This window comes from Nansenia antarctica (genome assembly GCF_963989245.1).
Source record: "Nansenia antarctica genome assembly, chromosome: 4".
In the NCBI taxonomy this organism is placed as follows: Eukaryota; Metazoa; Chordata; class Actinopteri; order Argentiniformes; family Microstomatidae; genus Nansenia; species Nansenia antarctica.
Window position 1 is genome coordinate 27,835,601 of NC_137689.1, and position 17,500 is coordinate 27,853,100.

At 44.2% G+C, this 17,500-nt stretch overlaps 1 protein-coding gene across 1 annotated transcript in view; it reads right to left on the bottom strand.

Moving 5' to 3' along the window:
• LOC308156755 (connector enhancer of kinase suppressor of ras 2) overlaps window positions 1-17,500 on the bottom strand; it is a gene marked incomplete at both ends in the record, with an annotated part of 70,048 nt that overhangs the window by 39,138 nt on the left and 13,410 nt on the right. The window contains 6 exons of the mRNA XM_080530181.1: window positions 5,469-5,537; window positions 7,289-7,348; window positions 9,655-9,774; window positions 12,200-12,241; window positions 12,927-13,014; window positions 14,355-14,557. Coding sequence (XP_080386307.1) covers window positions 5,469-5,537; window positions 7,289-7,348; window positions 9,655-9,774; window positions 12,200-12,241; window positions 12,927-13,014; window positions 14,355-14,557 — 582 coding nt within the window. The remainder of the gene's footprint in view (window positions 1-5,468; window positions 5,538-7,288; window positions 7,349-9,654; window positions 9,775-12,199; window positions 12,242-12,926; window positions 13,015-14,354; window positions 14,558-17,500) is intronic.

Below are 17,500 nucleotides of genomic sequence, written 5' to 3' on the forward strand. Positions count from 1 at the left end.
GCCCCCTCCGGCAGGCGTCCGTGTCTAGCTCTAGTTGTCACACACACCCCGGTGCCCACCGCTGCTCATTCTTAACACACCTACTCGGTCAAGTTTCAAGTTTCAACTTATATTGTTACGTCACATTATTAATAATAATAATAATAATAATAATAATAATAATAATAATACATTAGACTTATATAGCACTTTTCTAGACACTCAAAGACGCTTTACAAACTGAAAAGATTGAGTAGTAATAATAAAAAGAAACAAAAAATAAATAAATAAGAGAAAGTATAGGGGTCTAATTAATTTTTAGATGACTAAAAATAAAATCCAAATCTAAGTGTCTTTGTAGGACAATTTACTCTGGATACTGCAATTACACCTAGGTTTCGGGCGGAGAAACGGCGAACAAGCAACGCCAGCGTCCTCTCTCAACTTTAGCAGACGCCGTATTACACGAGTGTAAGAGAGTACAATACTTAGGCTTCGGTTCCTGACATTGCACGGTGAGCTGCCTAAACGACTACCGCCCGGTGGCACTCACACCAATCAGCATGAAGTGCTTCGAGAAACTAGTCCGGGCCCACATACTCACAAGCCTCCCGCCCAACCTGGATCCATACCAGTTCGCCTACAGAGCCCACAGGTCCACAGAGGACGCCATAGCGACGACTCTCCACGCCACTCTATCCCACCTGGAGAGGGGAAACAGCTACGCGAGACTGCTCTTCGTGGACTTCAGCTCCGCCTTCAACACCATCCTTCCAGACAGGCTAGTGACCAAACTACTAGACCTGGGTCTATCACACTCTATATGTGCGTGGATCAAGGACTTCCTGACCGACCGCCCCCAGAGGGTGCGGGTGGGCCCCCACACCTCCACAGCCCTCAGCCTCAGCACTGGGTCCCCCCAGGGCTGCGTGCTAAGCCCCATCCTCTACAACCTCTACACCCACGACTTCACCCCCGTCCACCCCAGCAACTACATCGTAAAGTTTGCAGACGACACCACCGTGGTGGGATGTATCTCGGGGGGGGACGAGGCGGCGTACAGGGATGAGGTAGAGCAACTGAGCAAGCTGTGCAAGGTTAACAACCTGCTGCTAAACAAGTCAAAGACCCAGGAATTCATCGTAGACTTCAGGAGGAAAAAGTCCGAGATCCAGCCCCTGCTCATCGACGGAGAGAGCGTGGAGAGAGTCTCAACCCTCCGATTCCTGGGACACAACATGCGGGATGACCTGGCCTGGAAGGACAACACAAAAGGCACCATCAAGAGGGCACAACAGCGGCTATACACCCTGAGATGCCTCAGGAAAGAACACAACAAGCAGGAGATACTGGTGGCCTTCTACCACGGCGCAGTGGAGAGCATCCTCACCTTCGGCATCTCCAACTGGTTCCACAGCTGCACAACAGCGGAGAGAAACGCGCTACAGAGAGTCGTGAGAACAGCACAGAAGATCACCGGCGCCCCCCTCCCCTCTCTGGAGGAGCTGTACAACACACGCTGTCTCAGGAGGGCCTCCAAGATCTCCAGGGACCCGACCCACCCTGGGCACGTACACTTTGTCAAGCTGCCCTCGAACAGGAGGTACAGGACCCCGGCCGCTAAGACAAACAGACTGAAGGACTGCTTCTACCACAGGGCCGTCAAGGCCCTGAACACAGAAAAGGCCTAAGTTCTGGGCCCAGGACAGTCCGGACGGATTGTATGGCAGCTAGTGCTGAGGCACAAACATGTACATTTTCAAGCCTGCAAACTGTGACACTTTAAAAAAATGTGAAAAAATACTCTTGTGCAATATGACAACCCTAGTTGACTATCTGTGCAGTATAGTACAGTGGATTGTGTACATAGCCTTTATTGATGTAAACCAGCTCCTTACCTTCTTGTGATTTTATGCTTTTATGCTTTTTCTAAAATGTGTTTTTTTTTTTCCTTTCCTAACACCAGGGGAGCCACCCCTCCTAAATTTCGTTGTTTGGTACCTGTACTGTAGCAATGACAAATAAAGTCCATTCCATTCCATTCCATTCCATTCCATTCCATTCCATTGCAGCACAAGACAATAAGGCAGTAGACATAATATCAAGATAGAAAAGTGACAAGAGTACAGGACATAAGTGACAAATAAGACAGGATACAATTAACAGTACAACTAGTAAATAAAATAGATAGTTCAAGTAGTAAAGTGGCTGTGAGCTTAAGGTTTAGGTAGTCTGTATACATGGGGAGTGCTTGGGGATGACAGTCAGTTGTCTACAGTGGGCTTGTTTATGAGCCTGATCGCCTGGGGGAAGTAGCTGTTGTTAAGCCTCTGAGTTTTGGCCCTGAGGCTCCGGAAGAGGCTTCGTCTTTTCGACGGCAACGGTTCAAACTGACTGTGGTTGGGGTGGCTGGGATCTTTGATGATCCTCTGGGCTTTGCTGACAAAGCCGGGTCATGGTTCTGGACCCCAGCCAGGGTCATAACATGGAAAATCAATGACACTGACTGTGACTATTTCTTAGGCCCGGGGGAAGCTTCGTATGTTAGTTACTGAAACACAGACCACTGTAGGGCGAGCTACTGCGCTCTTCATATTCCAATATTTCAGTCAAACTGCAGACTGTCCACTACTGTGCTTCCTAGAAGCTCAGACACTGGCCCTGTTCAGAGTTACAACATCAAAGCTACGCACTCATTAGAATTCATCCACATTCATCAGAACACATTAAGGCAGAAGCCACGGCCCTCCCAGCTCATTGATTCCACCAGTTGTTGGTTTATTACCCCGTACTTCCTGTTTTCATGCTGAATCTCCGTTTCAAGTGAACATATTGACTGAACCATAAATAGGCCCCACTGTAAAAAAAATAAATATATATATAGATTTTTTTTTTTAATCTAATCTTTCTAGGCCTGCGATAAACACAAGGTGAACTTAGAATTATAAGGTTCTATCTCCGTTTAGGGTAGTTCAGAGATATTGAGCGTCAAAGTTTTGTATTTTATTAATTACTAACAACAACAAAATCAAAATTTTAAAAATAACACCACACAGGCATTAATAAACACCTAATGGATCAGATTATGTAAAAAACTCAATTTTGACCAAAAATTGAGATAGAACCTTATAATTCTAACGTCACAACAAGGTGACAGACACCACGGGCCCTGGTCTCTACCGCTGACGCTGTTTCCTCAACCGATGATGGAGCCAAAGAGCTGCCATCATGAGGCGGGTCAGTTAGCATTCTGGGGCTAACGCTGCTATCTCTTGACCCAGTCACTGGTCATCTCCCGCCTTGATTGGGGTTAGGGCTCCCCGCCTCCGCCATCAGACCTCTGCAGCTCATCCAGAACACTGCTGCCCGTCTGGTGTTCAACCTCCCCAAATTCTCTCATGTCACCCCTCTCCTTCGCACCCTGCACTGGCTCCCGATAGCAGCTCGCATCAGATTCAAGACCCTGGTGCTTGCATACCAGGCAGCTAAAGGGACAGCCCCTGCCTACCTGCAGGAAATGGTCACCCCCCAAACTCCAGCCCGTTCACTTCACTCCTCCACCTCTGCTGGCCGACTGACCCCACCACCTCTATGCCAACACGGCAGTCATGCTACCCGATCACGTCTCTTCACAACACTGGCTCCCCGTCCCCGCTGGTGGAATGAGCTTCCCACGGCTGTCAGAACAGAGTCACTACCCATCTTCCGTCAGAGACTGAAGACTCATCTCTTCAGGTTACACCTTAACTGCTCCTCCTGAGACATCTACTGCCCCCCAGAACTGCGTCTCCTGAAGACACCCGCTTTTCCCCTTTACTGTGCCCCTAAAAACTTCTATTGCCCCCCTTGTACTGTTTCTCTGTTTCTCCACTGTCTATATAAAAACATTTAAAATAAAAAGTTTAGGTTTAGAAGATGGTGATAGAAGAAGATTTTTCCTTCTATCACAGAGACTGCCAATGTCCCCGGGCCTGAGCTGGATTAATCTTCCTGCTACAACTGGTGGATTGATGGTTCACTTGCTTAGTCAAACGTATCGATTGTAAGTCGCTTTGGAATAAGGCGTCTTCTAAATGCCAAAAATGTAAATGTAAACGTAAATGCTAAATGTGCTAATGGCTCCAGTGCATCCGTGGTATACAAGGAGAGAAGGCTAACCATGGAGGTACTAGTAGAAGTGAATGAGTGAACAGCAACTCATAACATCAACTCTTAACGATATAATAACATCAGTTGTTTTCTAACAAACCTGACATATATATATAGTTGTTTTAACGAACGTGAGGAGAAACAGGAGTTTGAATGAATCACTTCGTGCACATGCTCATAGTCAGTGTAGTAGGAATGTAATAAGATAGTTGCTAGTCAAGCCAGACAATAAGGATTTCCACTAGCAAAACACTTTTATCTATCTCTTTTTATTATTATTATTAAATAATATTTAATAATTTACCATTTATTATCTGGTTAAATGGTTATCTATTTATTTTCTATATCTATTCTTGTCATTTTTATTTTCTTACTTGCCTCCTCTTGCTGTATTGAATGAATGAATTGAATTTGAATGCTGTATGTGAAGCACTTTGAATTGTCCCTGTTGTATGAAATGTGCTATACAAATAAACTTGCCTGCCTTGCCTAACGGTTAGCATTATTCAACAACTCTGTGGAAAATTCTAACAGTCCTCTCTTTCCTATGTTCTCTCTTTTAAGTAGCTTAGACTGGGCTTGGCATTAGAAGTGCAGGTCCACACCATGTTATTTTAAATGAATACTGAATTCAGAAAATATTTGACTAAATGCTTTGTTAAAGGCACAATGTGGGATTTGCTCAGCTGTTCAGTGGTCATTCCAATTCATGACATATATACCAATGATTCTATATGACTTGTAAATGAATGAGCTTCATAACCCAAAATGTACAGTAACATTGTTTTACTTAATGCATACCTTAACAAACTATGAAATAATATTATGTTTAAAACTATCATTCCAGTATCAATAGTTCTTGTATCCAGAGCTCCGGCTGTGAATTTGCTCCTGCCTTAACCCTAACCCTAACCCTAGCTCCAACCCTAACCTTAACTCCAGTTCTAACCCTAACTCCAACCCTACCTCTAGAATCATCAATAAATGGGGTTAGAATCATCAATGAATGGCCGACTAGTCCCATCTAGCCTTACAAGAGCATTCCGCTATAACTACTAGATACTACTAAATGATTAATTGTGGACTAATTGTGGACTAATTACACACAGAAGCACTAAATAAGCACCTTGCACTGGGCTTCCATAGACAAAGTGTTTAGCCAAGTCCACAGGATTTTGCTGGAGGAGTATAAACTCTGGGACAGCGGTGACTTCTCAACACAGGATGACATGACCTTTTTATGGACCTGAGACAGAACAGGTGCGTTTCTCCCAGTGCCTCATACATGCTCCTGTATGACGAGGTGACTCAGACAGCACCGAGAGACAGTCTGGACTCACCACAGTCTGGTGGTTGACCTGGATCACCTCATCTCCCGCATGGATCTTCTTGCACTGGTCAGCCGGAGACTGCAGAGAGAGAGGGAGAGAGAGGGAGAGAGAGAAAGAGAGAGAGAAAGAGAGAGAGAGAGAGAGAGAGAGAGGGAGAAAGAGAGAGAAAGAGAGAGAGGAAAGAGAGCGAGAGAGAGACTTTAACTTTGGACGCTCTTTATCGAGACATCGTCACTGATAAATTAACTAATTAACTAATATTTACAGTCGCAATACCCCCAACCCCTCCACCTCTCCCTTTGAAACCCCCCCTCCCCCCTACATCCCCCAACGGGCTCAGCTAGGGGACAAATCAATGACGATACCACCCCCAAAATAGCCAGTAACAGTCCAAATGCATGATCATTTTAGTCCTCATCTAACCAACCAATCTGAGAACTATCTGATGAGTCATATGAGCTTGGCTGGGAGTCAAACCAACAGTAACTACAACTGCACATCCATCAGAATTTCCTCCACCCAAACGTACTGCAATTATTTTCATTACTAAGCGGATGGGACAAAAAGAATATATTACGTTTTACATGAAAGCAGCGCCCATTTCCCTCTCCGTCTACTCCAACATCGGCATCAGAGGCCGAGCTGTGAAAACCGCGCTAATTAAAAGAGCTGTGCCATCTGCAAGTCCCTCGTCATTTCCCCAGCAGTCCCTCTACCCCCCAGATGCTAATTAGGGGGCTCACAATTTGTTGCACTAATTTATAACACTTATCCCAAAAGCCCAGACGAGTGGGGGTCATTTGTGAAGGCAGCTGGCGAAAAAAAAGGGGAACAAGTCGGCAAACCGACCAAATGTTCTGACTTTTCTTATGAAAAATTTCAATAAATGTCAATGTTGGAAGTGGAAAATCAATGACACACAACTCCAAAGTCCAAAATATTGCAACGCAATGGATTCAGTGAGTAATCCCCACTGCTACCTTGTTAATTATAACACAAATTTACATTGTTAGCAGGCTCACAAAACAAGATTAGCTTGCAAGCCAACTTCATTAAAAACAAAATCTTGGAGAACATCCTCAAACCGCGGACTAGCACAACTAGCCAGTTCGCTAACACAGCTTGTTTTGTGAGCCTGCTAACAATGTAAATAAAAATAAATAAATCAAATGGACTGACTTACAGTATATACAGTAGCTCCTGAGCCACAGCTGCAACGTAAAGTAGTGTTATAGTTAACTAGCTAACAGTGGTGCAATCCATTGCATTGCAATATTTTGGCTTGACTCGCGAGTGTGTCATTGATTTTCAATAACGTTGACATTTATTAAAATCTTTCAGGATAAAAGTCTGAACATTTGGATTGGTTGGCGACTTGTTCCCCCATTTCACCAGCTGCCGTCACGTTATAAAACTCTAACAGGCCGTTGTAGAGAACCAGAACTAAACTGGGCCAGGCCAGGCCCATATCCTCAGGCCAAGCAAGGGTCTGTCTGCCAGGGCTGAACTTGTCAGAGCTGCCTTTCAAAAGGATTGCTCTGTGGCCTGGGGTGGTCCAGTGGTCTAGCACCGTGGTCTACAGTGCACACACATGCCCATGTCGGCATGGGTTTGAATCCGGCTCATGCCCAGCTGACATGCCCTCTCTCCCTTACTTTCCTGTCTGTCTTCACTATATCTGTCCAATAAAATGAAAAATATGAGTGGGGCTACGCCACTCAGAAAAAATAACGTTAAAAAAAGCATTGCTTTGAGCCTGCTTCCCCCGACAAGACACACCAGCGGTTCCTAGAAAGACAGGATTACAGGAAAAGGAAACCTACACTTACGTTCTCGGTGGTGCCAGTTATGACATGAAGGCCGTCGTATGTGGATTTGATGTACATTCCCTAGACGAGAGAACACAAAGGGCATATGAGCGTTTTAATAAACCACCTGATATGTTCTTTAACCACAACTCTGAGAATTAATTAAAAAACAGGAAATTATTAGAAACTTGCTACACGAACTACACTCGCTGTCACGATTGGGAGGCACACAAACGAAAAAGAAAAAAAAGCCTGTGTGCTGTTACGGTAGGGGTCACCATTTCCCTGGCGACTCCTTGGTGCTTCCCTCTGGCGGCCACTGGTGGCCAGGAACACACACTACACTGAACAGACAGAGAGACAGACCGGCAGGGGCGTGCCGGGGAGTGAGGACATAAATACACAAGCTCCAAACATACACAGGTGACACACATTAAGTCCACAACGAGGAGAGGAACAGGGAGTGTAGTAGCGTCCCATGGCCACCAGGGGCCGCCAGAGGGAAGCACCAAGGAGTCGGCAGGGAAATGGTGACCCCTACCGTAACAGCAAACAGGCTTGATTTTTTTTCGGGACAGCGAGTGTAGTTCGTGTGACCCCCACCGTGACCCCCACTCAGTGGCGGCTGGCCGATAGAGGGCGCTGGGGCGCCGCCCCCACCTAAACATTGTTTATTCACAAAATGCGGCTGATATTCTGTCGGCGCCTATCAGCATTCATTAAAAATCCTCCAATACAATAAACATTTTTATCTGTGTGTGTGTAAAACTCACTGTTAAAATACATAGGGGGGAGAACGCGGGGCGCCGGTCAATGAAAGTCTATGCCAGGACGAATACTTTTGGCTTACACGTGAGCTGTAGCAGCGCTCCAATTGGCTGTCTCTATTTCTTGGCCAGGGCGCACAAATGTGCGTCCCTGAATCTCCGGCTGTATTGCAGACAATGCATTATGCTGAGGACTTTCGACTTCCGGTTTTCCGGACTTCGGGCTTCCGGAGTATTTTAAATGAACATTCGTAATGTCTGTCTCTGATGTTCATGGTCAATTAAATCAGCCTATTTTGTGCAACTAATAATGTTCCCGCTAATGGGTTAACCAAGCAGCCTCGCACCTAACGTGCAAGCACCTATCTTCGAACTATTCATAGCGATATGCGCGGGGCAAGGCGGAGGTACGGGTAAACACGGCTCATGTTCTGTCATCAAAGGTAAGAGTTGGTTTTCTTTAACTCAGCTGATGCATTGCTGTTGTTGTTTACCGAATGCTCCATCTGACTGTCACACTGTGATTGTACTTGTGTAAACAGTAACACAGACGGAGTGAATTTCATGAATGAAAGTGAAAGTTCTGTCACAAAATGCCGTTATTTGTGTTACAGACATGGTCTGGTTGTGTTACAGACATGGTCTGGTTGTGTTTCTGACATGGTCTGGTTGTGTTACTGACATGGTCTGGTTGTGTTACAGACATGGTCTGGTTGTGTTTCTGACATGGTCTGGTTGTGTTTCTGACATGGTCTGGTTGTGATACATCATTGAATGTGTTGACCTGCTGTGATGTGTTGACCACCATCACTCTCCATCATCATCCATCATGTGTCTATGAAATAGATAGTTACTGTACTACTGACTGCAGCATTCATCTCTGCTCATTGATGTAGCCATGTCACACAGACACATAGTACACATATTCATCTGCTACCTTTATTAACCTGAGTGTAGCTGTGAGGCCTGTACTAGCCTTGTTGACTAGACTTCCTCCTTGTCTGACACTGGGTATTGGACCGTACCGACGTCCATAGACCGGTCACTCTTCCACCTCAGTGTCTGTAGTTGACAGGGTAACTTCTCCATGGCCCACACAGTCATTTTAAGGGTGAAAGTTGAAATTATACAGTGGTTGTAATGCCAGTGCGTGTTTTATGCGCGTGCACGCGGAAAAAATCGTGCACGCGGGAAAAAAAATCGCGCGCGCTGCGCGCGCGAAAGAGGACCCCCCCGCCACACTGCTGTGCCCCACCCAAAATTTTGGGCACCAGCCGCCACTGCCCCCACTGTAACAGTTTGCATAAACATATCCTGTCAAGGGTATATACGACAGGGTCAGGAAAATTCCTCTTCAATTCCATAAGTGAACTGAATTCCAATTAGGTCATTGAAAAAAGGACATACATTTTCCAATGATTTAAAAAAAAAAAAAAAAAGTGTGTTACATTATACTAATACCTTGAAAATAAACGCTTTGGAATTTGAATTTGAATTGGAGGTTTCAAAACACTTTCTGTATTGATGAGAAAATAATTTGCCCCCCCCCCCCGACGCTGGTATGCTAGTGCTGCTAAAACTGGTATAGGTTCAATGGAAACTAGGAGTCTGATCACTCACCAGACCCTCGCTTGGCATGATGTTAGTCAGATGCACCACCTCCAGATGGGCTGACTGGGACACCAGCGAATCAGACGACAGCGAGATGATGTGGTCACAAATGCCAGACAGCGTTTTACACTGGAACCAGAAGGAGAGAGGGAGAAATCATTCAGACAGCTCATAATACTGACAAGGGTGTAATATGAAGTGTTGTCCTAATGTCTCTCTCTCGAGCCAGCTCCCTTGAAGGACATTCTGTGCAATAACGTGAATGGTGAAGGAGAGGAACCTCATAACAGTAAGGTGACATTTGCTGTTGGCTAAACAGCCCCTAGCAGCGTAAGGATAGTGTTATATTACCAGCACCCGGAACATTTACAATGTTGGATGGCATTTACAAAACGAGCTGGAATACTATAGCATTGGCATCATGCGTGTCAATCACAGTATACACATTATGTATTTATAGTGATCTATAGTGATCTATATTGATCTATAGTGATCTATAGTGATCGATAGTGATCTATATTGATCTATAGTTATCTATAGTTATCTATAGTGATCTATTAGTGATCTACAGCGATCTGTAGTTATCTGTAGTGATCTACAGTGATCTATTAGTGATCGATAGTGATCTATAGTTTGATAAGCTTAGGCTTCATCCTACTCCCTTTCGAACATTGATAGGCCTGTACTCTTCATAATTAGTTATTTGTTCTTTGATTATTTTAAATCATGTTATAAAAATGAAATAAAAAGATTCATTCATTCATTCATAGTGATTGATAGTGATCTACAGTGATCTATAGTGATCTATTAGTGATCTATAGTGATCTACAGTGATCTACGGTGATCTATAGTGATCTATTAGTGATCTACATTGATCTATAGTGATCTATAGTGATCTGGAGTGATCTATTGGTGATCTCGAGTGATCTCGAGTGATAGTGATCTATAGTGATCTATAGTGATATACTAGTAATATATTAGTGATCTATAGTGATCTATTAGTGATCTATAGTGATCTATTATTGATATATTACTGATCTATAGTGATCTATCAGTGATCTATTAGTGATCTATAGTGATATATTAGTGATCTATGGTGACCCATAGTGATCTATTAGTGATATATTAGTGATCCATAGTGATCTACAGTGATCTACAGTGATCTATAGTGATCTACAGTGATCTATAGCGATCTATAGTGGTCTATGGGGATCTATAGCAATCTACAGTGATCTATAGTAATCTATAGTGATCTATAGTGACCTATAGTGATCTACAGTGATCTATAGTGATCTGGAGTGGTCTATAAAGGACAGGAAATAGACATTTGGATTATGCATCGCTCTCAGGAGTTTGAGTTGTACCGCAGAGACCAAAGACAAACAGGGTTCACACTGAGTCACTTTTCTGCTGCTTGAGGTTTTTAGAGCAACAACAATGAAGCCCTGCACGCAATTATCTGGGAGTCTGACCCGTGTCTTAATGAGCCATTTCTTGGGCTTATTCCTCGTCTGAGACACAGGGCATTCTTCAAAGGCAAGCAACGGCCTGTCTTCCCCTGGTTTAACAAGCAAAGGAGGGAAAAGAGGCGGCTCTCGTTGCTGTATGCAGCACTGTATTAACTAACAGTGGTTCTACTGTTCTGTCCTGTCCTTCACACGTATGAAGCAAGGTTGCTATTATTGCCACAAGTAGCACAACTGAAAACTATACTGGACGGTGGTGAACAGTTTGGTTACAAACTGCTTTTAATCAGTCACTGACAGGTACCCATCCATGAACTTCCATCTCTCTCTCTCTCTCTCTCCCTCTCCCTCTCTCTCTCCCTCTCTCTCTCCCTCTCTCTCTCCCTCTCCCTCTCTCTTCCTCTCCCTCTCTCTCTCCCTCTCTCCCTCTCTCTCGTTCGACTGGGCCATACATACATTTGTCCTAGCTTCTCCTTTATTATTGCCTCACCCTCTTTCTCCCTGTCTAATTGCTGTTGGCAAGAAAGCCTGTGGGAGAGGCGGGGAGGAACTGCATTATTCAGCGCAGGCTGCCGACCAAAGGCCTTAAAACTAGAGGAAACACACAGACACTCTCATTACAGTCCAAACCCAAACCCCCTTCTACAGCTAGGGCTGGGGAGGAGGGCACATGACTACATCCTCATGTTCAGGCATGCAGGAATGTGGCCTCGGTAGTTTCCATGTGTGCCTTTGTGTACAGTATGAGTGTATAATAAACAACATAAACATTCAGTTGGATAATTCATGTTCTCTTTGTCATGACGTCTGCTGTAGCGGAGGTGGTTGAGAACCAGGGAAGTCTGGGAATGAGGCCTGTCTGCTACTTCTATGCCCACGAGGACCACGAGGACCACGAGGACCACGAGGACTGCCTCTTAATCCTCTTAGCGGTTTACATCTGTGACGCTGCTCACGACAAAGGTGTGTGTGCCACCTAACAGGCAGTGTTTGAGAACGAGGCGAGTTTTCGACACAACAAGCAGTGTTGTTGCAAAGTGTTGCTCTTTGGACCAGGGGGAAAGACTGAGCGCGAAGGGACGACTCACCACATGGAGAATCTTGTTTTCAGTCTCGTAAACCGTGCAGTCCTGCAAGAGAACTCAAGCCAGTCAGAAAACAAAACCATGTATGAGGCAAAAGTGATACACAATAGTACAGTATGTTCAATAAAAAGCTTCTAGTTAGTACCAAAAAGGGTTCTGTGTTTGTCTCTGTAGGGGAACCCTTTGAAAACCTTTTTGGGGTTCCATGTAGAATCCTTTCCACAGACGGTTCTGGATAGAACCCGAAAAAAGGTTCTGTGATAGGGCTTTCACACCGGCAGTTCCGAACGCCGGTTCGCGTTCGCGTTCGGAAACCTCAGAATGTTGGCGCTATCTGGCGAACGATACACTGGTATGAACGCGGGCTCGTTCGCCAGACAGCGCCAACGTTCGGAGGTTTCCGAACGCGAACGCGAACCGGCATTCGGAACTGCCGGTGTGAAAGCCCTAAAAGTGTTCTCTGACATGGACCAACGAAGGACTCTTTTTTGAAGACGTGCGAATGCATTTCGCTTCCAAACTGTATCACAGATAACATATTCCCAGTAGGCCATGATTACCAGCAGCTTAAACAAACAGACATATATAAATGTAACCAGGTATGTCGCTAGGTGAGTGCCGACAACTTTCATTAATTTTCGTCTGTGGACAACATACTTGTACTGTGGTGGTTAACCGTGTGGACAACTTACTTGTTGTACTGTGGTGGTTAACCGTGTGGACAACTTACTTGTTGTACTATGGTGGTTAACTCCAGGCACAGTTGAACAATATTGTTCTTCAACAGAGAGTACTCTGTCACACTGACAAATGGGGATCTGGAAGAACAGAGGACACAGAGGGTAGTGGTCCAGTCAGAGGTTTGAGTTTCATGCCAAAGTGCTATATTGCATATTATACAATAGTTAGTTCCGACCAAGTCATTTGATTGGACAAGAGGTATTCCATGAGTGCCGATATACAGTATAACAGCACTGGGACTTTTAACTATATGTATCACTCCGCCGCCCAGGTGTTCTATTAAATGACCGTTAATTAGACTACATTAACGGTCGTTATCTATCAGATTATCTATCAGTTAGGTGGTTTCAAACAAAGATGGATATATTTCTAAATATAACATTTGAGTTAAATTATGAATGGTCATCAGAAGAGGATGAATGTGTTTTGCAGGTCTGAAAGCTAAAAAGTTACTGGAGACCATCCACCGAGAACAGGAAACGATGAAGCAATGTACTATCTGATGTCAACTCGTCTGAATCGCATTCACACATTCACCACCAAAGCGACTGTCAACCGAGTCATATTTCACTGGTTGCGCAATAAATGGAAACGTACAGATAAATGTACACGATACAAAGTAGCTAGCCTGCGGATGTTTGTGTTCAGGTTACTAGTTAACAGTCCAGTTGTAGTTCAGTTGCGGAACAATTTTTAGTTTTTTGTTAAATGATTAAATAAACAAACAAATCATAATCTGTTGTCGCTTATTACTGTTAACTAATAAATGGCGCTGTAGAACTGTTGTATAAAAGCAATATCACACTCGAGGTCGTGCTGTTATACTGAATATCAGCACGGCTGCAGCCTCGTACCTACGACCGAATCACAGCCATGCTGATATTCAGTATAACAGCACTCCCTCTCGTGTGATATTGCTTAACTCATTTGCATTTATTTTTTTGTGGGGGGGGGGGGCATAATATTGTTACATTTGTCCAAAAAACTCAAAATATTCAAAGCTGATTCCAACTTCAAGAATATGATCCCTATAGAACAGAAGCAAATAACATAACATAACTTCAGTCCTTTCAAATGTATGATGAAGGGTTTTTTATGTCAGGACAGCAATCATTTTCTAAAGGCTTGAATTGGGGGGTGCTTGGTGGCGTAACACACTAAGCGTCGACCACGTAACCGCAGGGTTCCCAGTACCATTCCAGCCGTGGACATGTCCTGCATGTCATCCCTTCTCTCTCTCTCATCCAACCTTCCTGTCAACATCTCTACTGTCTCTATCGCAATAAAAAGTAATAATTGCTACTGCCCCACTCAGAAAAACAAAACAAAAACGAAGGCTTAAAAGAAACACAACTCTTCCTAAACTGAGGTTTGGATGTTCCAGTGCGAGAAGCTTCCACCTCCTGGAGTACCGCACCTGTCCAGCCAGGCCAGGAGGTTCTTGGCGGCCCCGATGAGGTCCACCACGGAGGTGAGGAAATCGTTGGGCAGCCGGCGCGAGGCCCTGCCGTCGTAATGTCCGCCCCGGCGTCTCCCCGTGATGAAGTTCTGCAGGTTCTTGGCCGAGGCGTTGAGCTTGTGAGACAGCGTGCGCAGGTTCTCCGTCTCCAGTCCGTAGTTCTAGAAAAACACCAAAGTACACGTCATACTTTAGACCACTGTGTCACACTGGGACTTAAAAAGACTCATCCAGTAGATTTTTTCAATTACAGTTTTTTCCAATTGCTAACACAATAATGACCATGCATAGCACAATTATTTCAACTGACACACAGAGAGCAAAACCTCTTCTCAAGTCTCCAAAACTCATTTTGCTATTCAAAATGGCACTTTTTAAATGCACTGAACACGGTTCAGACACAACAATCTGACATAAAGTCACATGTTTGCCATTTCAAAACACTGCCAATCAAAATTACACTACATGAGCTAATTAGCCAATACATGTGCCACCTGGCCAAACACCTCAATGCTTCATTGTTACCACTTCAATCAGGAAGTAAGCACTATAAAAAGACCACAGGTGAGCACCTTTCTTTTTACAACAACAATGGAAGACGTTGCAGAGAGAGGAAGAGGAAGAGGGAGGGGGAGAATAAGAGGGGGAGGAAGAGTGAGAGGTAGGGGTAGAGCTGGTAGAGGAGGTCATGGCCAAAGAAGACAACAACTTTCAAATGAAATCAGAGCAACCTTAGTTGATCATGTCATCAACCATGGGCTTCTTTTTCACTTAACAGTTTTTTGTGAGCATATTTCTGTTCACTCCAATGTAAATATATCCGCTGTGCATATGTTGCACTGACTTGTTTGGTGAAAAATACAAATAAAAATGTTTCAAAAGCATGTGTGTGTATCTCTACAATTTGAACTATTTTAGTATTATGGCAAAGCACACTAAAGATGAGAGTGCTTTTCATTATATGCCCAACAGTGTGTAGTTGGTTCGACAAAAATCTGGTACTATGAATGAAGTGTGTGCCATTTGGTGCAAAAGTTAGATTTTGATTCAGATTCAGATTCAGATTCAGATAACGTTTATTGCCATTATGCATACACATATAGGAATTTGCTTCGACATTACAGTAAGTGCGTTTATACTTTTTTCACGTGTCAAAAAACAGGACAACACAGGACAGACAACAGTGCATTGGATAGTGCAATATAAAGTGCAGTGCAGAGTTTTTACAGTGAGTCCAGTGCATATTCAGTCCTGGGCAGACTTGGGGGCGGGGGGGAGGGGGAAGCCAGAGTCATTTATCAGCCTGGCGGCTGAGGGGTAGAAACTGAGCCTGTGGCGGGCCTTCAGTGCCTTAGGCCAGAGGTTCCCAAAGTGGGTGCCGCCAAATCTGCTCGTAAAAAAATAAATAAAAAATAGTATAATATAAAATGATAATAATACATTAATAAACGTTTGTTTTGAGTTCATAAGCAAATAAAAGATATATTTCTCCGATTTGAAAGATATTAATTTACTAACTAGGCCTACTAGTTACTAACTAACTACTCCTCACTGAAGTCTTGGACCAAGCGGTGAAAATTGTTAATTATGTAAAGTCACGCCCGCTGAAGTCACGGCTGTTCAGCACATTGTGCAATGAGATGGGGTCCGAGCATGAGGGGCTCTTATTACACACAGAGGTCCGCTGGCTGTCGCGGGGCAAGGTGTTATCCCGTGTCTATGAGCTCCGAGATGAACTGATCACTTTTGTCAGTGAGCACGACTTGCCATACAAAGAACAATTGGAAGATGAATCGTGGTGGATTAAGCTTGCTTATCTGGCAGATATTTTTAGCCACCTTAATGACCTCAACATAAAAATGCAAGGGAAGGCTGAGAATATCCTGACAGCGACAGACAAACTGAACGGATTCCGATCCAAATTGAGACGGTGGCAAGACGGGGTGGCCAAGAAAAACATTGAAATGTTTACGTGACGGCCAATGACGCAGCACACAAGTCAGCGTCTTTCTTGAATCTGATCGCTGCGCACCTACGTATGCTGGAGGAGAGATTTGAGTCCTATTTCCCTCCAATGAACGAAGACTTCGACTGGCTCCGGGATCCGTTCAACCCCCTCTCATCAGCATCAGCCGCTAGTTTGAGCAGCAAAGCTCAAGATGAACTGGCAGAGCTCATTATGGACCGCACACTGAAGCTCAAACATGGTGAGCTAGGTTTGGATAGGTTTTGGCTGCTTGTGGGACATGAATATCCATCTCTCTCAGAGAGCGCCATCAAGGTGCTTTTACCCTTCCCAAACCTCCTACTTGTGCGAGCTGGCTTTTTCTTCTCTAGCATACGTCAAGAACAAGACACGCACGCGTCTGTCAGTGGAACAGGACCTGCGTGTCGCGCTGTCCACTATCTCTCCCCCCATAAAGAGACTCTGCTCCCAAAAGCAGGCGCATGTGTCCCACTAATGCACACAACATATTTCTTTGTTTTGTATTTCTCTCAATTTTTACAATTCTGTCATGATTATTATTGTTAAATGAGTAATTGTCACAAATTAGTTGTGAGTTACCTGTTTGGTTCAGATGTGAAATAATAATCTCAGAATGAGCATTGAAATGAGAATTACATTTTAAGGCATTATTTTAAGCCCCCCAAAAAAGCATTGTTCCATTGATTGATTATACAGGCCTTTGATATTTTATTTGTGTGAAGAATTCCCTCTAAGTCTCCTCCCATATTGTACAATCCTTGAGGGCCACAATTTTTTTTAATTTAGCGATAGTTTGACTGACCTATGCATTCTTGCCCATCCATTACAGTTCATTTATGACTTTTATTATCTTGTTAAAATTAATTGGGGCAATACTTATGTATTATATATAAACACACATTTTCAAACCAATTCATCGTGTATTGTTTTTAGTTTAAGCTCCGAGGCATTTTTTAAATCTTCGTAGAGTTGGGGTGCCTTGGAGAAGGGGGAAAGCTTCAGGGGTGCCTTGGTTAAAAAAAGTTTGGGAACCTCTGCCTTAGGCAGCCGCAACCTTCTTCCAGAGGGAAGCAGGGTGAGGAGGCCGTGGCCGGGGTGGAAGGGGTCTGCCATGATC